The following is a 23982-nucleotide window of genomic DNA, read 5'->3' as shown; positions in this document are numbered from 1 at the left end:
TTCTTGTAAACTTAGAAAAAGACTGAGTTGTTATATTTTTACCTGTACACACAAAAAATTATTCTTCAGCCTTTCATTTTTACCTATATTTTCTGTAACGGAATTAAGCCCCAAACTTGAAGGCTTAAATTCGTTCATCCTAATGCCTCAGGAGTATCAGATTTCTCCTTCAGTCCTGTGGCTGTCTAAAAAGGAGCAGACCCTTTAAATGGCGGGGAGAATGAAGACATACAGACTTGACTTCTGTGCCACTCGCGCAGATCCTGCTGCGGAAGAGTTCCTGAGTTGGCTAACAATTCACCCAGCTTAGTTAAAACACATAATAACTGATGAAAGGACTAAACTGGCATTCATGCAGCCCATCAGCAGATTTTCTTTATCCCCGAAAATCAGGTAGTGACATTCAGCCCTTAATCTGCACAGATGTAATCTGGGAATTCTATGACATGATGTTAATATATTTAAATGTAAAATGCAAAATTCTGAATATTAAATAATTAATTTTTTTAATATATAGGCTGCCATGTTTTCTCAATAATCACCTTTTCTATGAACAAGTGAAAGTCAAAATGGTGAAAGAAGCAGAAAAATTTGGATATTCCAAAATGAGAGAACTGGAAAAATTTCATGTATAAAGACATGATTGAGGTAAGTTTATTTTGTAAGAATAACTTTATTATTGCATGTAATCAGACAGCGGAACAGCCCTGTTGAGAGCACTGGATCAAACGGTCTTCCTGAGTCCTTCCAAGCCATGATTCTATGCTACAATGAAACATTTTTAATAAATGCAATTTGTCATAGGATAACTAGTTTTCACATTCTTAAATATCAACTTAACTTTACTATGGCAATGATTTATATACATGTGCTGTTAAAACGAAAAAGTTATAAACATACTCTGAATTTTTTTCTTTGCCTGTGAGATGATAGTAAAAAGAGATTCCACAACTTCTTGATTCCTTAAGAACTAAGAACCAAAATATTAAACATAATAAATAAATATGCAACCTGGAAGCCAGGAAAAGGGAATAGAATACTTAATATAATAAACCAGTGTATTAAAAATCCAGTATTTCAGTATTAAAACTTCATCTCAATACAGTTAGGTTTATTGCTACTATAAATAAGCATCATATTAAGGCACCTGTCATTACCTATGAGAAAAAAGATTTGGATTCAAAACAAAGGGAATATGCAATATAAAACTTTTTTTCTTTCATTCTGATGTCACCACTGATACTTTATCAGTTTTAAATGTAAGTTTTTGTATGGCAGTAGATAAATATCTTTGAACACATTACCCAAATATAGTTAAAATGTTTATAATACTATGATATTTTAATTAATGTATATGACACCCTAATTAAGGTATGTGATTCTTTAATGGGAAAATAGGCAAAATCAAATCAAGATGGATGGCAGGGGACTAAATATAAGAAATATGATAACCTCTGAGAAAAGAAATATATTGTAGGGACAGTGACTATGAGCAGATCTTGGTCAAGTTATTGAACGTCTCTGAGCCTCACTCTCTCCATCTGTAAAATTTCAAGCTCATAAGGCTGTTGTGAGATCAAATCAGGTGATGTAAAAACACTTCCCAAACTACGAAGTGTTGAACAAGTAAATGGTATCATCATAGGCCAAAACAGCTCAAGTTTCTGATATACTCCAATAGACAACGTTATGGCCTGTCCTTTCACATCACTTGAAAACTCCAAGTTTTAACCAATTAGATAGTTGTATAATGAATGGAATCAAAATGTATGCAAAGAGAAAAATCTCTAAACCTTATTCCAGAATTTTATAAAGTAGTTTGTTGTGAGTGAGGAGCCCCACTGCTTGCCGGAGCTCAGGCTACCTTGACATTTCCCTATGATAGAGGGCGCAGACTTCTCAGAGACCTTGGCTGCTGGCCCTTCCTCAGTTTCCCTCACCATCTGCTATCGTGCAGCGTGCATAGTTGCAGAAAAGAACCAAATCTTATAATAGCATAGAAGAGTTTTAGGAGTATAAGAAACATAGCTGAGGTCAATCACAGGTACATTACTCAGCTTGGCACAAAGTTGAAATGGTTCACTAATCCTTACCATGTTCTCCCTTGCTTGGTCCACAAGGTTTTTCCAACTATGTTCTGAGGAGCGTCAGTTAGGTGAAATATTAACAAGTGAAACACAGACCTCTGCTAAGTAGGTTTGGAATATGCAGGGGGAAGTAAGTTTATGTACTGCAGAAATTCTTAGTCTTTGATGTACTGACTATACTTTCTAAAAAGGAATGGAGTGTGCAATATTTCCCAAACTCATTTGACCACAGAATCTTCTTTTTCTTCCTCCCACAAAATATTTAGAGGGGCTAACAGCTCTTACAGTACTCTTCAGGAAATGCTATTCTAGATAATTCACCCTAGTTTTAAACATTCCAGGGCTATGTCTGGCAAAAATTACCCTTTTAATTTCTGAAGGAGCAGAATCATTTTGCTTACAAGGTCAACTACCATGATAACTTCCTGAATTCCACTCCATACGTATCCTGCCCAAAGCAACTAAATACTCAGTTTCCTTAACTACATACTGAGAAGTTCGAAGAGGTTATTCTCATGTTTCTTTTTAAGGAAATCTTTATGTTCTTCCTCCATTAAAAATACAAAGATCTAATTTTAGATCTTAGGACCTAGAATCACAATGACTTTGAGGAGATGGAAGTATTTTATCACAACATCACTGCAATTAACATTATTAATAATAATAAAAATAGGAGAGGAGTGGGGAGGAGGACGAGGAGGCTGCAACAGTAGCATTGGCTAAGAACTTATTTTGTGTCTTAATCCTCATACACACTCTGAATTTAGGACCAACTATTACATTCATTTTAAAGGTAAGTACACTGAGGTTTAGAGAGATTAACTGACTTATCATGGGTCACACAAAGACAGACAGACTTGCAAACTCATATCTGACCCCTCGCCCCATGCTCTCAACAACTACGTGACGCCGTCTTATATTTTAGTGACAAAACAAGAGCATTTAGGTCATACTCCTGCTGTTAAACAGGAAAATTAAAGCATATTTATATAAATCCAACTTGACTGAAATTTAGTTTTAGATTTCCTTTTGAGCAAACTCCTATGCCCTAAAGGAGATAGTATAAGTTCTTTTTTTTTTTTAAAGCAGAGAAAAAAAGACTGCTATTTACCAATGATAAGTTTAGATATTGGGAGCATTTTAAAAGTCTGCATCTAAGGTGAAGACATTATCTGTAGTTTCCGCCATAACTGCAAAGCGCTGATACTCTGAAACTCGTTTCTCAAAGAAATTTGTTTTCCCCTCTAAAGAAATGTTTTCCATAAAATCAAAGGGATTTTCTGCCTGAAAAACCTGGAAAGAAAAGAAATATTGTTAGATACTCTGAAGAAGCCAAATTATACCCCACAAGAAGAGTAACAGATAAATAAAAGAGACCTCAGGTCTCCCAACACCTGTCTAGTCACCTGCAAGATCACACTGTTCCCTAGGGTCCTGGGGACACTCAACGCTGATAAATTCTAAGATGACTAAGATCACCTACTCACCTCCTAAAGAAACTATACTAGCATCTCTGGTATTCGAAGAAGTAGACAGAAAAAGATTGTTTCAGGAAATGAAAGATTCAATACCAAACTAAAATATTTTCACAACTTGAGAAATCTAAAACACCACAGACATTACAGGCATTTTTCACAGGTATTACCACTAAGTACTCACATATACATGATACTACAAACTGTGACGTTACCAACAATGTACTGTGGGCATAAATATGTCTCCTAGTTTGTAAGAGAACATATAATCAACAAATCGATGTTCAGGGACCATGATCAGGGAAGGCAGAATAAATGCTATCCATAGTAGCCCCAAACAAGAAGAGGGACATGTATTGACAAGAAGCTTTTTTTTTTTTTTTTTAACTACTTCTGAATTCAAGAAACAGGCTTGGAGATACAGCTTGATGGAAACAGACATTTCAGTGATTCATGAGGAACAGTAAAAGAGGATTTTAAAAATTAGTAATACTCCAGCAGGAATTATGACTACCATAGATAAGAATATATTCAAATAACTCAAAAATGGGCAAAGGATCTGAATGGATACACAAACATTTCTCAAAAGAAGATATACAAAAGGCCAATAAGCACATGAAAAGATGCTCCAAATCATTATCCAGAGGGAAATGCAAATCAATACCATAATGAGATACCATTTCACACCTACTAGGATGGCTGTAACAAAAAAGACAGATAACAAGTGTTAGTGAGGATGTGGAGAAAGTGGAACCCTCACATTCTGATGGTATTAATGTAAAATGGTGCAATGGCTCTGGAAAACAGTCTGATAGTTCCTCTAATGATTAGAAATAGAATTACTATATGACCCAGTAATTTCACTTCTAGTTATATACCCAAAAGAAATAAAAACATATGTCTACACAAAAACTTAACATGAATGTTTACAGCAGCATTAGTCATAAAAGCCAAAAAATGCAAACCACCCAAATGTCCATTAACCAATAAATGGATAAATAAAATTTCGTATAACCACACAATGGAATATTATTTGGCCATAGTAAAGAATAAAGAACTGATACATCTAACGTGAATGAAACTTGAAAACATTATACTGGAGCTGCATATACCATATACTGGTATACTGTATATATCATACACTGATACATGGTGTATACCATATATGATTCCATTTATATGAAATGGGATACACAGAACAGGCAAATCTAAGGAGACAAAAATCATATTAGTAATGCCTAGGGTTAAGGTAGGGGTGGAGGAAAGAAAGGTAAATGATTGCTAATGGGTACACAGTTTCTTTGTGGGGTGATAAAATGTTCTCAAATAGACTGTTGTGATAGTTATACAACTCTGCAAATATACTAAAAACTATTGAATTGTACATTTCTTAGTAGGTGAACTGCATGCTCTGTGATTTATATCTTGATAAAGCTATTTTTTTTCTAAAAAAAATTCATATACTGGGTGTGGCTGAACTGTGGAACTGCCTGTTGGAAACAGTTTTAAGAGGGAGTGAATGTGAGTTATCACACACAGCAGGATACAGTGGAAAGAACATTGGACAACAGTCATAGATTCACTGGATTTTAAAACTGGGTATCTTCCCAAAAATCTGATCCAAATCATTCACAGCATGGACAAAGTAACTAAGACCAGCCTAAATTAAGTGACTTATTTTGACACATAGAAGTACTCAAATATTTATTGACTAATCCAAAACTAAAAGAGAAGCTGAGAACAGCATTAATGTGGCTCCTACTTAGAATTCTGTATAAATAACAACCATTTGCTAATTTAAATAATCTCTTATTTTACCCAAAACTATCATTATAAGAATAATTCTTCTTCTAGCTCCTTGAAATCACACTTCATGTATTTTAAATTGTCTTGCTTTCTTAATATACACACTCAAGGGTCCAAATTTTCTTCTGAGGATCTATGTGGCTGCATTCTATAAGTTGTGATATATAGTAATCTTATTGTCATTTAGTTTATATTTTCTATTAGTTTATATTTTCATTTTTAACCTTATTTCAAAGGGTGTGGTTTCAATTTCTAAGTATATGGAACTTCTTGGCAATCTTGTATTGTTAATTTCTAATCTTATTGCATTGAAATCTAAGAGGTCAGTATAATTTCTGCTTTCTGGAATTTACTGAGATATTTTGAAGGCCTGTGGAGAAATGATGTTTTAACTACATTCAGATTTTCTTCTTAGGAGGCATGTTTTGTATACCTACAGTTAGCAAGTTCCCCAAAAGAAAATTAGACCTGGGGGTCTGTAGGTTTCAAATGAGCAGAACATGGATATGTAGGTGTGAGGATAGTGGGGTGGGTTAAAGGATAGTGCGTTCACTTTAAGGCTTAAGTAAGCAAATTAATTTTCCCGTAACAAATATATTATATAACATAAGAACAAAAATGATTTATTATAATATATGGTTTATAAATTTCAGAGATCATGTTAATATAATTACAATCTTTATTTCTCTCAATGATCTGTAAAAAGAGAGGCTCTTGTAACTAAAATACTAAGATATAAAGAATTTATACTTTACAATATATAGTTACAAAAAAATCTTTACCGCATCTGACTCTTTCATTACAGTATTTCTGTCGTTACCAGAAAATAAATGCATTACCAAGAGAGGTAATGATTACCCTAGCATCGTGGATTTCATAAGGCTTCTCATTAATTTAAACTTCCATTTCCATACAAAGAAATCAAAACATAATTTCTAATGAACATGGTATAGTACATAGTAAATTTCTGTGAATGTTCTACTTATGACGAATACAATATGACCATTTAGTACAATTTACACTGACACTGTTTCAAGTGCTTTAAGTATACCAACGCATCAACAATTATTTGCGGTAAGCAGTATTATTATTATCTCCATTTTACAGGTGAGGAGACTGAGACAGAGATAAGCAACTCGCCTAAGGTCACAGTGCTAGACAGTGGTGGAACCAGGATTCAAACCCAGGTAGTCTGGCTGCAGCCTCCTTTTAAATCACGTGAAAAGTGCACCTTTTTATGAAATTGAGGTACACTGTCTCTGATAAGCAAAATGACATAAATAACTGAAAGACAACTGAGTTCAAAGAGTCAAATATGACAGTTAATGTCTTTCTATTATTAGGAGTATTCCTATATTATAATTTTCTATTTAAAAGTATTAACCCCAAAATTACAACATAGACACATGAGGATTTCTCGGAAGGTAAACATACATTGGCATATTAAATCCAATTACTTAAAGACAGTTCTATTAAACACATACCTACAATTATCACAAAGTAATTTACTGAGCTTATTAGTTCTAAGATTTATCAGCCTCCTACTTCAGTTATGAATTTCATTTTGAGTTTCATTTTAGAATTTTGCAAAATCAATTTGTTCATACAAAAGAAGGTTCTGTCACGGACAATTTAAAAACCTGACTAGTCTCGGGGGAAGGGTACAGCTCAGTGGTATAGCTCATGCTTAGCAAGCACAAGGCCCTGGGTTCAATCCCTAGTACCTCTGTTAAAAAAATAAGTAAATAAGTAACCTGAATTACCTCCCCCCCCAAAAAAAAATCTAAAAACAAATAAATCCATTTAAAAAATAAAAAATAGACTAGTCTGTTACAAAAACTTTCAGTGAAATATAGTATGTGTTTTAGAGGACTTACCTGACTGTAACATTTTAGCTAGTAGTAATAAATTTTTAAACACCTTACCTTTGAGAATCCAAGTTCTGTAAGCAACCTGTCAGCTACAAATTCAATATACTGTTTCATCAAAACACAATTCATTCCAATGAGGCCAACTGGCAAAGCTTCTGTTAAAAACTCCTGAGACATAAACAAAAACAGAATAAAATTGAAAGAAAGAACAATAAACAGTATGTATTTTCCAAATAAAAAGAAGGTTTTAGTTTTATCAGTCTTCTAAGTCACTGGTCTTGTTCCAGGAGAGTACACTAGGATAAATTCTTTCAACATGGCAAACAGTGCCCATTTGTTTTAAAATTTTGGGGGTATTACTATTTACATAACTTCACATTTTCAAGTAGCCAAAAGAAATGGAAACTATTAAATTACTGGTATTTTTTAAAGTACACTTGTATGCCCTGAATGTATATGCTTTTTCAATAGAAAAAGGGGTATAATTTGTTCTGAAATATCCAAAAAAAGTTTCACCTAAGATGATTATTGTGGGGAACATCACTATGAAACGGAGTTGGGAAAGAGAGAAAACCTTAACAAAGAAAATGAGAAAGACATAGAAATGGATCTGGGGAGATAAACTGAACTTTAATTTTATTGAAAGACAGTGGTAAAGTGTTAATAGAGGAAAAAGTAAAAACATATTAACCATTTGGATTTAGTTCTCAAAATGATTCAAGATATAAAAATGCATTTTATACCTTTTCCCCTTCCCAGTATGAAAACGATGGCTATTAAAGTATGCACTATTAACATTTTTTTAAATTTATTTTACTTTTAAACTAGTTCTTTCAAATGATAAAAATACATTCTAAGTATCAGGTCTTTCTAGTCAGAGATCTTTACAAGCCATGAATTACAGTTTATTATTCACAAATTCATTGATTTATTCATTCTATAAACATTTGACGCACACTTCAAGCTAGATACTCTGCTAGTTTTTTGAAACCATCACTGCCCTTTAGGAGCTAAAATTTTAAAAATACAAAATAAGATAATTAAAACAGTCTGTTATGGCATGAAATTTGACAGATAGGTCAATGAGACCAAAAAATAGTCCTGAAACAAGTTTTAGTACACATAAAATCTTAATATATAATAAAGACTGACTTATAAACCGAATGATAAGATGACATAATAATTGCAATACATCATTTATTGGTATTGGTATTTGGTTCACCATATAATATTGCTGACATCTGTTTTGACCTACGAAATGGCAATTTCATATGAATCAACCTAATACAATAATGGTACAAACACCAAAGAAAGAGAAATGTGCTAATTATATAAGCTTCCCTGCTTACCTGCTCAATTTCAACAGCATTAACAATGATCTCCCTAACCCTTTCTTCTGAAGGCTTATTTACTAAGTACCGAAACATCAGGCAAGCAAAGTCACAGTGAAGACCCTAAAATAGAAGAAAAATACCACTGTCAAAGGATGTTTAATCAGCTATTTTTACACAATGATGTGTCAGGCGTTACAAATAAAGTGGGTTCTAGGAATGCAACATTGAACTTCTGGAAGATAGAAGGACTATTAGGGCCAGAAACTTCTCTTCAAATCTTATTAAACTGTCAATTATAAAACCTATAAGGAAAATTTTTCAATACCAGCAGATTTCAGTTCATTAACATGAAAGAAGAATTAATTAACAACAACAACAACAACAAATCTGCAACCAAAAACATTTTGGAAAGGAAAACAATGCAAGAAGAACCAAAATGAAAATTCATTAATTTTCAATGTCTTTAAAAAAAAATCAAGAAGTGACTGAAAAACAATAACTATTGAAAGAACAGATAAAACTCACTTAGAGACTTCAAAAATACAACAGTTACATTAAACAAGAATGGGGGGAGGGTATAGCTCAGTGGTAGAGTGCATGCTTAGCATTCAGCAGGTCCTAGGTTCAATCCCCATTAGCTCCATTAAAAAAAATAAACAAAAAATTAAACAAGAATGGCTCAAGATAAAAATGAATTTAGTGCAATGAAAATGGAAAGTGAATATACCATCTGAAGCTGTATAAACCAGAGATGATACTGCAGATAACTCAACCAAAGAAGATGATAAACTTGTGAAATACCTTGAGAACAGAATGGTTATGCAAATATATAAAATGGTACAGAATCTTAAATAACTGGAGAACAGAGCAAGGAGATTCAACATACAATAATCAGGATCTCAACACAGAACAAGCAGTATAAAGTTGAAAACAACGGAAGAAAATTTCAAAAAGTCAAAACAAAAAAAGAGAAAAAGGCCAGAGGTATAGAAAGATGGCGTTCTAAACAAAATTAACAATTAGAGACTGAAAACAAGGCAGAGTCAATTAACATTTCTAAACTACAAAGAAAAAAAATAATTCTGTAAGCCAACAAGGGAGAAGAGGGAGGGAGGAAGGAACGTGCACTTTAGAGGATCACAAATCAGAGTTGCTTAGATTTTTCTAAATGAATCAACAAAAACCCAAAATCAATCAAAAGACTCAAATCAAAGGTTGTATTCCAAGGATTATTTACCTAGTTAAATTGTCATTCCCAGAAGAAACCATTAGGAAAAAAAAAAACAACCTTTGAATAGCTAATCTTAGAAAAAATTTACTAGTGAAACACACTCCACCTCACTTGGCTCAAGAGAATACTTCAAATTACCAAAGGCTGAATTTCAAGTAAACTGCTGAAAGGTGAGGAAGTGTTGATTGGAACCTACAGCTAGCTACCTATTACAGAGATGAGTAAATCAAAGGTAGGCATTCATAATTGGTAAATCAATAAGGGAAAAAAATTAATTTTGAGGTTTAAAGTGACTCAAAATAAAATCCCAGTGGGATTGTTTTTAGTTAAAAAAATTAATCTGAAAGAATAAATGGGCAGAATCTTAATTTTAAGCATACTTTAAAAAGGAAAGTTGTGAGATTTATCCTACTAATTATCAGAACATAAAAAACTGTAAGAATTACAATAGTTTGTTATGGCATGAAATTTGACACGTTAATGAAAAAGAAAAAGCCCTGAAACAGATTTTAGTATACTTGAAAACTTAATATATAATACAGACATCATAAGTGAATGGAGAAGGAAGGGTTAGTTAACAAAGAGAACTGGAAAAATTTCCCAAAAGTGTGTGAAATAAAATTAAGTTAAATTCTAACTTATCCTATACCATATTTACACTAAATTCCATACTTGTACTAAACCAATTCCAATTGCCTTTGAGAGTTAAATGTTAAAAAGCCAAAAAGAAAATATATGTGACTATTTAACTCGTCTCTAGAAGTAGATCACACAAATTTCAGGTCTCTGTACATTAAAAAGAACAAAGTTTAAAAGAAAAGGACAAACTAGGAAAATATCTGCAATAAATAAAACAAAATTTATATTTTATATTATAGTTATGTGATAAATATAACAAATACTATAACAAATTCAATAAACAAATACTTAATGAAAGAGCCCAGTTACTGTGCATCGGGAAAGTATATCTACAGAAATAAAGGCAAAAGACAAGAATAGGTAAGTACAGAAAAAAAGACAAATGACTGGTATCATTATGAAAACAGTGTTCAATCTAAGTAGTAATCAAACAAATGAGAATAAAACCAATAATGAGAGACTAGCTATATCTATCAAATTTGTCCAATACTTAACAAGTAAATTCAAATTCTGGTGAGGGTGTGGTAAGGAAAGACACATTCATACATTATTCGGTGGGGCTGCAAATTGTTACTAGATTTCTGGAAAAAAATCTGCAACTACGAAGGCCTTTAAAATGTCCATACTTTATACTCTAGTAATTTTATTTCTAGGGAATCTATCTTAGGAAAATAATGTGAAATTGGAACAAAGCTTGTATACAAAGATACTCATTTTGCATTTTAGCAAATAAACAAACAAATAAACAAAAAGCCTGCAGACAACCTAAATTTCTAATTATAGAAGAGTCAAAGACATGATATACGCATTAATTAGTATATATATATATTATATTTCAAAAAATGCTTAATATCATAGAAAAATACAATATTCTGCTAAGTGAAATAAGAATAGCTTAGCTTGTAAAAATATGAAAAAAGCAAGATATCTCAAATTATAAAAATATGATGTTGGAATATAGCTGCATAGATTTAAATGTAGGAAACTGTCCAGAAGGAAATAAATGAAATCTGAAAGGTGGCTATCCCTGTGTATTGAGATTGAATGATTTCTTTCTCTTAATTCTCTGTAATAATCTTATGTGACATTAATAATAAAAATTGTTAGAAGTTTAAAGAAATGAAACAACAAAAAGTAATTATATGAAGCATTTTATGGCACTTAAAAAGTACATTCATACATACTGTTTCACTGCATTTTAACAAAACCCTGTTTAAGGTGTATAGTTAAAGAAACTGAGGCTCAGAGAAATTAAGTAACTCGACAAGGTCACTAGAAATAGGGTGAGGGAAAAAATAAATAAATAAATAAAAAGAGATAGGTTGAGGAGCCAGGATTAGTCAATAATTGTGACCTGAATGGCTGTAATGGGCTAAATACTGAGAACAGAAAGATAAATAACAAACTTTCTGCACTCAAGGAGCTTAGAGTCCAGCAGAGAGATACAAGAAGTGCAATGCATGTTGTAGACTCTAAGATAGGGACAAGTTCAAGTTTCAAAGGGATATGTAGAGGAAAGAGTGGTCAATTCTACATAACTGGGTCAGGAAAGTTTTAAGTGGCAATTTGTGAGAAGGTAATCAACAGGCGGAAAAAAACTGGTAGGAAAGACAGAAAGAGTGTTGCAGACAGAAGGAGACAAGATTTAGTTACTGATTGGATGTGGCTGGAAAAGATAAGCAATCTGAAATGACTACCAGGTTTCAAATTTGGATGACCAGGTAGAAAGTCGTACCACACAACAAGTTAGGGAAAACAGAAGGAAGAAAACCTTTTGGGAGAAGGATGATGAGTTTGATTTCTGAACTATTAGGTATGAGATACCTGTGGGGCTTCCAGCAGAAAATCTCTAACATGCACATGAATATATGGGCTTGGAGCTCAGGAAAGAATAACCAGGGTAAAGATAAAATTTTAGTTGCTATGAGCATGTAGGTGGTGACTGATTCCACGGGAATAAATACAGTCAGGAGGTCACGATTAGGGAAAAAGAGAGGTCAAGATGGGAACCCAGGAGTACAATGCCATTTAAGGGTGAGAAGAGATTGAGGAAGAACAGTAAGAGGAAGGTGGGAAATATGGACTCTTAAAATTCAAGGAAGAAGTGACTTCCTATTTTATTTTAATTACCAGGATACTTGTGTCACCATAAGCACTTTCAGGAGAAAGAAAAATAAATGAACACCAAACATGAATACAAACATAATCAGAAGAATACGTCATTCCTTACTTCATCTCTGCTGATGAGTTCATTGGAAAAAGTGAGGCCAGGCATAAGACCTCTCTTCTTCAGCCAAAATATAGCAGCAAAAGAGCCTGAGAAGAAAATTCCTTCCACAGCAGCAAAGGCCACCACCCTTTCCCCTGGGAGACATAAAATAGTTTCACTTTCTGAAATATCATATACTACAGATGTTTTCAAGCTTAGATATCTATTTTATATATATTTTACATATATATATAAATATTTTACATATATATATAAATATTTTACATATATATATATATATATATATATATATTAATAACAATACCATAGCTGTTTTGCTAAGATACAAAATCAACAAGTTAGTGCTATGGCCAAAAGTCTCCAGAGGAGGAAATTTACCACCTCTACCAACTAGAGCAGAAAGTTCTGTCTACTTCAATTCCTATATCTGACAGTGGACTCCTGTAGAATATGGGCAAAGCAGAGCCTTCCACACCCAGAAAAAAAGGCGATTTATCTGTGTACCATACATGCCTGTGAGCTCAGGTGCGTGTGTGAATGTAGCATGTATATACACATGGGTTTGTGCACTATGCTCTGTTGACCCTCCTGAAAATAAAAGTGGCTCTTCAGACTAGTGAGTTATATTTTTTTTAGGATGGAGATTTATCATTAATTTAACATATATTTTCATCTTACCGTTAATAAGCTAATGGGTAGTTATAATTGATACATTTTAACTGACATAAGGGTGATGCAGAACATTTATCTCCAAAGGACCTAGACAATAATTTAATACAAAGTGTTAATAAGAGGAATACTGTTGCTGTAACTATTCTATGCATTCATGTGAATGCTAAAGAATGAACATTGTAACAGAAATAGTTATAGAAGGCTATTCTTTTGGAGAAGATTAAAGGATTATGAAGAATAAATTTTACAAATTTTGAAGAATAGATGTGAACTAAAAAGAGACTTCCAAAACATTAATTCTAAAGCCATAATGAATTGTAAAGGCCTCATGGTTTATTTTATTGACAGGAAAGTAGTACATATTTTTAAAATATGGCTAATCTCTATGATGCGGAGTACTAAGATTGTATAACTAATAATTTTTTTGATATTTGAAATGTAATTTCATTACATATATTAAAGTTGAGTCAATATATTTAATGTTTAAAGTTCTTTACATATATTTTTAAAACCAAGCAGATTGTTGCAGGATGACTGCCACCCTCCTCTGTTTCCTCTGTCTCTAGGTTACCTCTTTCATAGTGTCATGAAATACGTGCTTTCTGTGAACCTGTCCATCATTTCCATCATTATCTATCCACACTAATCTTTTCAGTGCATATTAAACACCCTGACAGTTGTCTTTGTTTTTCTCTAAAGCCAGTGTTTCTGAAGATTGGGCGTCTCAAACCGCTTGTGAGAGAACCAGCTGGGTACAAAATGCAGGTTCCTCAAGCTCACCTGGGCCTCCTAAATCACTCTCTGGGGAGGACCAACAAGCTGCAGGATTTTTCCACAAATTCTCCAGGTGATTTTTATGCACATTGAGAACCACTGCTTTTCTCATTCTCGAAATGAACTAAGGCAATGCTGAAATGTGTGTTTCTTCCCTGACATACATGCTTGCCTGTATCTTATGCTACATCTCTGGTTCTCAATGTGTGGTCCAGGGATCCCTGGAGATCCACAGACTCAGGAGGTCTGTGAGGTCAAGCTATTTTCATAATAATACTAAAATAGTATTTATCTCTTTTACTACCATTCGCTCATGAGTGTACACTGGTGTTTTCCAGAGACTGCACAACATATTCACAACAATCTGAAAAATTTAGTAAAATACTCCACCCTTTACTAACTACATATGTACGGGGCTGGATTTTTTTCATGTACTTCAATTAGAACAACATACTGCGATAAATTGAATGCAGAAGCAGATACAATATGGCTATCTTCTATTAAGTCAGGTATTAAAGAGATTTCCAAAATTTAAAAACTATGCCATTCTCACCAAATTTTTTTTTTTTTTGGAAAATACAGTGTTTCTTTTCATAAATATATGTTATTTATTTTAAAATATAATGGGTTATTACTGTTAATTTAAAATGCATTGATAAGTAACTATTTTTAAAGTTTCTTGGTCTTAATTTCTATTACAGAGATAGATATCAATATATACAATCAATCAATATGATATATCAATAGATATAACCTCATAAATAAAATCACTTTGGAGTCCTCAATAATTTTCAAGAGTACAAAGGAATAATAAGACCAAGAATTTTGAGACCTGCTTCCCCACATAATGAATAAAACCAGAAAGTGAAGAAAACCAATTGTGAAATAGGTAAGAATAAGACAGTTACTTAGCACTATTCAAATTATTCTCTTTCTTTTTCTTTTTATTTTATTTTTTGAATTTTTATACAATTTTGAAAGATTACTTTCCATTTACAGTTCTCGTGAAATATTGGCTATATTCCCCACGTTGTACAGTATGTCCTTGAGCCTGTCCTACACCCAACAGTACCTCCCACTTTCTCACCTCTATATTGCCCCCCCTCATTAACCACTAGTTTGTTCTCTATATCTGTGAGTCTGCTTCTTTTTGTTAGACTCACTAGTTTGTTGTATTTTTCAGATTCCATATATATATGTGATATCATACAGTATTTGCCTTTCTCTATTTGATTTATTTTACTTTGCATAATGCCTTCTAAATACATCCATGTTGCTGCAAATGACAAAATTTTGTTCTTTTTATGGCTTAGTAGTATTCCATTCAAATTAAATATATGACTATTTTAATTAAATGTAATAAATATTTATTGAGCAACTACTATGTGTAAGATACAATACTAATGGCTTCCTTAAAAAAATGTTATTGGATCTCAACTCATCCAAAAGGGTGTTTGCATTTAACTTATCTGTGAAAAATAAGTCTGTTACTGCAAACTGTTTATTGCCTTAGTTGAATGCACTAATCTACATATTTGTTCTCTGAAAAATGTTAAGACTTTAACTTGCTTTATTTTAGGGACAATAAATATTCCTGAAAGCAAATACAAACTGAGGATTTCTCTAATATTCTTGTCAGTCTATGTGACTGACTCGTATTTACCTATAATTATCACTGACATTTTAACCTTTCAATTTCCAAATTAATAAACAGAATAGATAACAGCTTTAGATTATTTTTTCACCAGTTTCTAGTTAATTATTAGGAAATGTAATTCTACATCACAAAAAATAGTACTGTATAACCCATGGCAAATTTGATCATATATAAATTAAAGCTACATACCAAAAGTAGATTTTCTATCTGCTATCCATCTCAAGGCCCAATCTGCTTTTTTCTTAACATATGGCATTGTTTCAATTGCATTAAACAAAAACTCCCTGTAAAAACAAAATAATTAATAGCAAAGTTACTCACTTGATTTTAATCAGAATATATTTGATTCTATGTAATTCTATGGTATGTAACAGACTTGTAGTTTTTCTGTATTTTTGCATGTTTATAAAATCCAGAACTGAAAGTGAAACTCAAATTAGCAGTTTGGATATGGTCTAATACAAAACTGACTAAATTAGAACATTTAATTTCTAAACAGACTGTGCTGGTGAATAGTTTTTTAAGATACAATATCCAAAGATTAACTGGTCCTATACAAGTTTTTTTTAACCCAACACAACATTAAGCAATAGAAAATATTGTACTCCCAAACTTCCATATTTGAATAATGTTTCCCTAATATTTACATAATCAAGCAATAGGATAAACCCTTGTAAATAAAATCCCAGCATAATACCTTTTCTTGGGATCTCTGATGTAAGTGTCTATTAGCAAACTGTACATCTCTGAGTGAACATTCTCGATGAGAATTTGAAAGCCGTAGAAACAGCGAGCCTCTGGAACCTGCACCTCCTGACTAAAGCGCTCCACCTAAGAAAATAAGGGAAACATACATCCAATCCTATGGGCTCTCAGTAAACACTACAAATTTAGAATCTGGACATCAGAATTATCACTTAAAAATTGCTTGTCATGCTACAAACAAGTCAGAAAGAACTTAGGAATTATTTTAAGCAGTACTGTTTATCCATCAACCCTCCAAAATTTAGTTGCAGTCTATATTCTTAAGCAATTAAATAAATTGATCTGTTAGATGGAGATACTGCCTATAAAGCCAAATACATTTTAGAACATCTACCAAAAATAATCATTTCACTTTGTGGAACTGACCTTACTAAGTAGATCTATTGAAGCCCCTACCAGTTCATGATGGAAGCTTGTATCTTCCCATTCTGTTTAATAAGAAAGCGTGCCTTTTGACAAACCAGAATACAAGTTTAAAAACCAGACCCAGCGCTCTATTACAGAGCTCAGAAGGGTATTAAGGTGCAGGTTCCCTATTAGGATTACCATCCAAGGGGGAAATTAAACTCACATTCATGCCTTGTAAGCAGTTTTGATTGGTACAATATACTTGATTTCATGGTATTTGGGGGGTCAAATTATAGAAATGTATTCTTTCCTCTGACGCTTCGTCAAAAAAATTGTTTTCAAGAGTTAAGCTTCATCTAATTCATTTCTTAGACATCATATTTTAGGCTCAGTCTAACTATCTTACTGCCATTATCAACATTTAACTACTGAATGGAAACAAAAGTAACATAAAACAAAAAATCTTACCAAATTTTCATTCACAATTCCATCACTGGCTGCAAAGAAGGCTAAGATGTGGGAGATAAAATACTTCTCATCTGATTTAAGCTTGTTCCAGTGAGGGAGATCCTTTGATAAGTCAACCTGAAATAAAAAGATTTTCAAAAAATTTAACTTTGAGTTAAATTATTCTCAATGAATGGAAAACTAACTTCCATCTCCAAGTTAAGGTGGGATATCTCAGCAGTAAAATGTGAAAAAGTAAAAATGCTATCTTTATTGCTATAGACTGAATGTTTGTGTCCTACCCCGCTACCCCGAATTTATATTGAAAAACCTAGTCTTCAATGTGATGGTATCTGGAGGTGGAGCCCTTAGGAAATGATTAGGTCATCCTCGTGAAGGGGAGTAGTGCCCTTACAAAAGAGACCTCAGAGAGTTCCTTTGCGCCTATGCCATGTGAGGACATAGCAACAATACAGAGGTCTATGAACAGGAAGCAAGCCCTCCCCAGACACCGTATCTGCAGGAGCCTTCATCTTACAATCCCTGGGCTCCAAAGCTGTGAGAAATAAACTTCTGTTATTTGTAAGCCAGCCACTCTATGATTATTATTATAGCAGCTAAAATGAAGACAATTACAAAGGAACACAACAAAAAAATACTATGAAGGAATCTATCGTTCCGTTAATTGAGAAGATGGAGAGGAGATACTTTCAAAATATTAAAATTAACCCAACCTATTCTCACCACAAAAAAGAAATGGTAATTATGGAATGGGATACAGGTATTAGCTAATGATATGGTGGTAATATCTGGGGATACTAACTGTATCAAAGTGGTATGTTGTATACTTTATACCCTTACACAGTGTTATATGTCAACTCAGGTGAATAAACTAATGACTTTCGGCAGTCATTGCTTTAACATTTTATACAATATTTTCCATTGTGTTAGATAATTAGGCAGCTGTTAAACAACTGTAGCTGCTACTTTACTGCTGGCTAATCTACTTTTACCACCCACTAGTAATGTCAGGCAGGTAGCAACCTGGGTTATAAGACAATTTGTAAGTATGATTTCCTCTAGGAATAGACATGTTTTTGAAAATGTTTATTAGAACAAGTCCTTGGGATTAATAGAAATGCATTCTAGAGTTTGGTGAAATCAACAATTTAAAAGTAGTCTTTAAATGTACCTTGTAGATATCATTTTGTCTCAGGAAGATCTCTTAACTGTGTTTCACAATAACCTCATAAACATTGAAAGATGTAATTATCTTTTGTCCTTTTATTTATTCTAATAAAGCCCTAATCTCTTTGGTCACTCCAAAAAAGACCAAAGTTTCAGCTTTTCAATCATTTGTGTTCTTTCCTAAAAGCCTTTTTTCATTATTTTACTTTTTAAATGTTTACTGAGCACCTACTACATGCCAGACACTGTGCTAAATGTTGGGGAGAGATACAATGGGGCAAAGAAGAGGAAATATTTATATACATCTTTTAAAATATGCAAGCTAAAAGTAAGGTCCTATTCTATTAAGAGTTCACTCAGGTTTAACTGACATCTTCCTGGTTTTTGTGTAACATAAAATAATAAATTTCTGATATTAGATTTTAATATTATAATGTGCTTGCTCCCAAACACTGAAATTACCTCTTTGAACACTCAGTTTCAAAAGGTCTTAGGAATTTTATTTATACTACACTGGTCATTTTCCATTCCTAGGAGGTACACCTTTCTTTCTATCCAGCTTTATCTCATTTGAATAATCCTCTATTTCACAATCTAAATATTGATTATAAACTATTAATTAACAGAATTGCCTGGGTAGCTTCAGGAAAAAAAAAAAACCACCAGAACTGTCTTCTGAATCAAGGTTTCGATGATCAGCCATATTTATGAATAAAGCTAAGTCACTGATAAAACAATAAAATCTACAGCTGATTAAATTGTAATTTACATAATTTGTTTAAATGAAAATATACGTGGAACTAAAAATGTGTTTGAGTTCCCTCAATTATGTATTTGAATCTTCCTATAAGCTGCCTACAAAATACATACCAACCTGTATATTTTAATTTTTAAAAATTAGTGTTTAAGTCATAGTACAACACATAATATGTTTCCTAAAGGATGCAAGAAATTTTCAAATGAATTTCAAAAACCCAAGTACCATAAGTGCCTTTTTTAACATGATGAATTAAAAAGCTACCTATGTACTCCATTTGTTCTTACAACCATAGCTAACAAAACACTCTAAAAACCACAGATAGTTAGGGACAGCCAGGTGTGCCTAGCACTATGGTCCAATTTGAAAATACTGGGTTTTCGGTTTGGTTGGTTTTTTTTCTTTTTCTATATATATGTTAACTACACTATAGCAAAGATATTAATAATGTAACAATACAAAATGACAAAGATGGGTAGGTGGTAGAATTAGCGTAACAGAGGCTTCAAAAATTGGTGCCTTCTGATTTCTAGTATAAATCTCCCCCATTCTGTGTAAAATAATAGCTTACATTCATTTAGTGCTTATTAAGTGCCAAGTAACGTTTCACACATCTAACTAATTCTCACAACGACCCAATGAAACAGGTGACCGTTAGCCCAGTTGACTGATGAGAATACACAGAGAGGTTCCACAGAGCAGCTCTCCAAGTTGCACAGCTAGTCCCCGGGAGAGCCAGGATTTGTACCCAGGCAGCCTGGCTCCATAGTCTGCATTCTTCACAGCGGATGTGACGAACCAATTTCTCACAAAATAGGTAAATAGACAGATAGATAGATCCAAATATAGCTACACAAATAGATGTATCTATCTATATAGATAAATACACACACAGAGACAGCAAGAGTGCTGTGTAGGTATCATCCACCATGCTCAAAGATGAAGACAATGACTAGTGGTGTGTTCAGTTTACATCACGTAGCAATAGCTCACATGACCGACTGTCCTCACCAGACCTACAAGCATTTTCTTATTTGCTGTGTTCCACTCATTCCCTAGGTGGAAAAGGCCACACTAACCAAAAGCATACTCCAGCTGTCCTGTCTGCTGGGGCAGCTGTCCCAGGTTTGATGTGGCTGAGGACAAGGCCAGGCTGGGAGGAGCACTGTGAACGCAGGCCAGCAGCTGAGAAGCGAGTGCATTGCCCGGGCAAACTCCCCGTGTGACAGCTCCTTCTGCACAATCACATAAAGCCTCAAAATTGAAAGCAGGGTCCCTGAGGCTTTTACTTGTTCATATTTTAGTGATAGCTGCAATTTTATTCATTCTGCTGACCAGAAGTAAAGACTAGTCTTACATGATCATAGCAAATCAAAAGTCTGTTTAAAAATAAAAAATACTCTAAAATATATTGGAGGTAAAAATCTGGCAAACTGAGATGCCATTTTTGCAGCAGGAAACGTATAGTCTAAACACAAAACACTGGAAAACCCTGTACCTACTCTCGGAAATTTCAAACATTATCTTTTATAACTGATCCTGTTCAATGTATCTTACAATGTGAGTTAAAAAAATTTTTAATGTCTTGGAACAAAAAATGTGAACACCGCACTAGAGAATATGTTTGCTGATGAAGGCGACACCACTTACCTCTTCTGCTGTCCAGAAGGAGGCCTGTGCCTGTTTATACATTTTCCAAATATCAGGGTACTGGATTGGAAAGATGACAAATCGGCGAGAACTCCTTCTTAGGAGTGGCTCTTCATTTGACTTTGCTTCGTTTTCGTTGGTATCTGAAGATAACCTCTTGAAAAATAAAGTACAAACACTCATTTTATGTAGGCATTTCTTCTTTATTCATATCTGAACACACATTAGGGAGACAGCACAGTTTTGGGAGCCAGTCTCCGCAGGTTGAATCCTTATTGTTTATCTGGTAGCTGTTCAATTGTGTTTAGCTAGTTGTGTGGCTATAGGAAGTTTCTTAACTTCTCCGAGCCTTGGTTTCCCATCAGTAAAATAATACCCACCTCAGGTTAATTTTGATAATTAAAAGTGCCTTAAACGGACCCTGGCAAATAATAAGCACTCAAAAAACTTGTCATTATTGTTGCTTTAAGAATATGTATAAAACTAGACCCATAAATATATTGATGGGCAAATTTCTATGTTTGTGAACAAAATGTCCATTCAGTGCCTCTCTCAGAGATAGAATGCTGCAACCAATAGGCTATTATCATAAGCTACTTTTTTATTTTAATGTTTTCTTTTCTAATCTTAATCTAAATACTGTAATACTTATCTAAAAACTCCTTACCAACAGCTTTGCAGCCTTTGTTTGTCTGAACCTTCCCATATACCAATTTGTTATTGCTATTTACGTGTTAACATTCCTTTACTGCACGTGGGCTCACTGTGGGCTGTCTCAAAGTTCTGTGGCATAAAAAAAGCAGCACATACCTAAATATACACTGCTTGGAAAAAGGATGGCACTCTAAAAGGGGGCAGTGCCACATGTGTATTTTTTTAAAAAGTCAGCAAGAGTCTCAGAAGAGTTGTGCGTTCTTGAGAATGAGTTATACACAAAGTGCATACAAATGGCCTAAAGGGTATAAATCAAAATGATTGGAATATGTCTAAATTCTGGACTTCTAACTCAAACTGTCTGTCTCTTTCTCTCCTGTGCCAGGCCCATCTATCACGTCCCTTCATCCTTACCATTGCCTCGACCAATCCCATTACCTCTCTGAAACAAGCGTGATAACTCAGGTGAGGCTAATGCAAGACAAGATGAGAGGAAGCCCAAAATCAAAGCATGAGGCCATACAGGTGGGGCTCGCACACTCACACGGACTGCCATTAGAGAACAGACTGTCTTATTTTGTAACTACCTCTTTGAAGGTGTGAGCCTCCCCAGATGGAGCACTTGAGCCCCAGAGGCCAGAGACAGGTTTTACATATTGTGCTGTTCCCAGAGTACTATGTCACGCGTAACATCAATAAACATGAGCTAAGTAAGTGAATGGGCTGCTAATTTCTCTTTATTCTGTGCTCAGATTACTGGATACCTTTAGATTTTTGAAAAATTTAATATAAGACTACAATACATCAGTGAAATAAGTTCACAACCACTAAAATCAAGCCTTCTCGGAATGTCCTCGTACCTCCCCTGCCCCCTCCACACCAGAAGGCTGGATTAGGTCCCTAACAGCACATAGCTCTCTGCAATTTACTTGCCTGTTACTTGTCTACAGTCTCCTCTGAACTATGCTTCTAAACAGTAAAAACCAACTCTACACTTGTGGAATCCGTAGAGCCCAGCACAATACCTGGCACTTAGTCAATATTCATTCCAGAATATTGAAGCAGATTTTTAAAAACAGACGTTGTCAAGTTTTTTGTTTGTTTGTGTTGCCATTGAGGGCTTTGCAATCTCAAAAGAGCCACAAGATCTTGAGACACTGCAGTTCCAAGTTCTAGAACAGGAGGCATACATAAGAGCGTGTCTTCTGGGTCTGGCATTGAGGCTGCTTTTGAATTGTCACTGCACAGATGCTTTATATACATTATTCTGCTTAATCTGTACAACAATTTGGTCAAATAGTAATAGTATTCCCATTTTACAGACGGGGAAATTAAATCTTGAAGGATATAAATAACATAGTCAGGATCCCACAACTGGTAAGTGGCAGAAATTAGAACCGAGGTATGTCTGCTTGTTTTGTTTGTTTTACGAGGGGGTGGTAACTGGGTTTATTCATTTAGTTTGATTTGGAGGAGGTACTGGGGACTGAACCTGGGACCCAGTGCATGTCAAGCATGCGCTCTACTACTTGAGCTATACCCTCCCCCTCCGAGAACTGAGATAGGTCTGAACTCAAGCCTTGCCTTAAACTACATCTCTGTATGTATGGATGGCAGCTAGAGTAGAGGCAGCCTACATCTAAAAACCAGGATTCAAAACAGTGAGATGAACTAAAGTTAAGAAGAGTGTCCACCCTCGAACAACACAGGTTTGAACTGCACAGGTCCACTCACAGGAAGATTTTTTTCCAATAAAAACGACAGGACTGTATCATCCACTGTTGGTTGAATCAGTGGATACAGGACCATAGATACGGAGGGCCAGCTGTAAAGTTATGTGAGGCGTTTCAACTGCACCAATGGTGTTTAAGGGCCAACTGTACTATCTAGTGATGGTAGTGAAGTAACCAGTGAAATGACAGGGGGAGGAAATCACCAAATTTGATTCTAGGAAAAAGTAAGATAAATAACAATGATTTTCTTGTAAACAAAGTTGAAAGAACCAAAGCTATGTGAAGTTGGTGAAAAACAGCCAAACTGATGAGGTTTAAATCAGTGATTTTAACTGGTGCAAATTTTAAAATCTCAGAATAATACTTTCTCAAAACGCATTAGCTTTCCCTTTTATCAGGTTAAAATCACGATAGGTAACGAGATCATGAAGCACGTTGTTGATGGGGATGTGTTCAGAGGTATATGATAAAATATAAAAATAAGATTGAAAATCAACATTTTTGAAATTGCCACCTCTACAGAAGAATGTAACATGAACCAAATGACCATATTTTATTCCACGTGGTTCATTATAGTACAAAATTGTGTTCACTTACAATAGGCACATAGTATTACTCATGTTTTCAGGCAAGTCATTTAATTTGATCATCATCACGTGTAAAT

General features: G+C 34.0%; 1 protein-coding gene across 2 annotated transcripts in view; it reads right to left on the bottom strand.

Moving 5' to 3' along the window:
- Window positions 1-653: 653 nt before the first annotated feature.
- RRM2B (ribonucleotide reductase regulatory TP53 inducible subunit M2B) overlaps window positions 654-23982 on the bottom strand; it is a 28879-nt gene continuing 5550 nt past the window's right edge. The window contains exons 2-10 of one of the 2 annotated variants that reach the window (XM_031439424.2): window positions 20932-21085; window positions 17358-17474; window positions 16474-16607; window positions 15966-16060; window positions 12674-12807; window positions 8589-8693; window positions 7294-7407; window positions 3199-3380; window positions 654-765 (exon numbers count right to left, since the gene is read on the bottom strand). In XM_031439424.2, coding sequence (XP_031295284.1) covers window positions 3228-3380; window positions 7294-7407; window positions 8589-8693; window positions 12674-12807; window positions 15966-16060; window positions 16474-16607; window positions 17358-17474; window positions 20932-21085 — 1006 coding nt within the window. In that variant the 3' untranslated portion in view covers window positions 654-765; window positions 3199-3227. Of the gene's footprint in view, window positions 3381-7293; window positions 7408-8588; window positions 8694-12673; window positions 12808-15965; window positions 16061-16473; window positions 16608-17357; window positions 17475-20931; window positions 21088-23982 lie in introns of both variants that reach the window. The other variant, XM_064476917.1, reaches the window with a different exon arrangement.

Source organism: Camelus dromedarius, chromosome 20, assembly GCF_036321535.1.
Source record: "Camelus dromedarius isolate mCamDro1 chromosome 20, mCamDro1.pat, whole genome shotgun sequence".
Classification (NCBI taxonomy): Eukaryota; Metazoa; Chordata; class Mammalia; order Artiodactyla; family Camelidae; genus Camelus; species Camelus dromedarius.
Note: the sequence above shows the minus strand (reverse complement) of the source record. Positions and strands in the feature narration are given on the sequence as shown.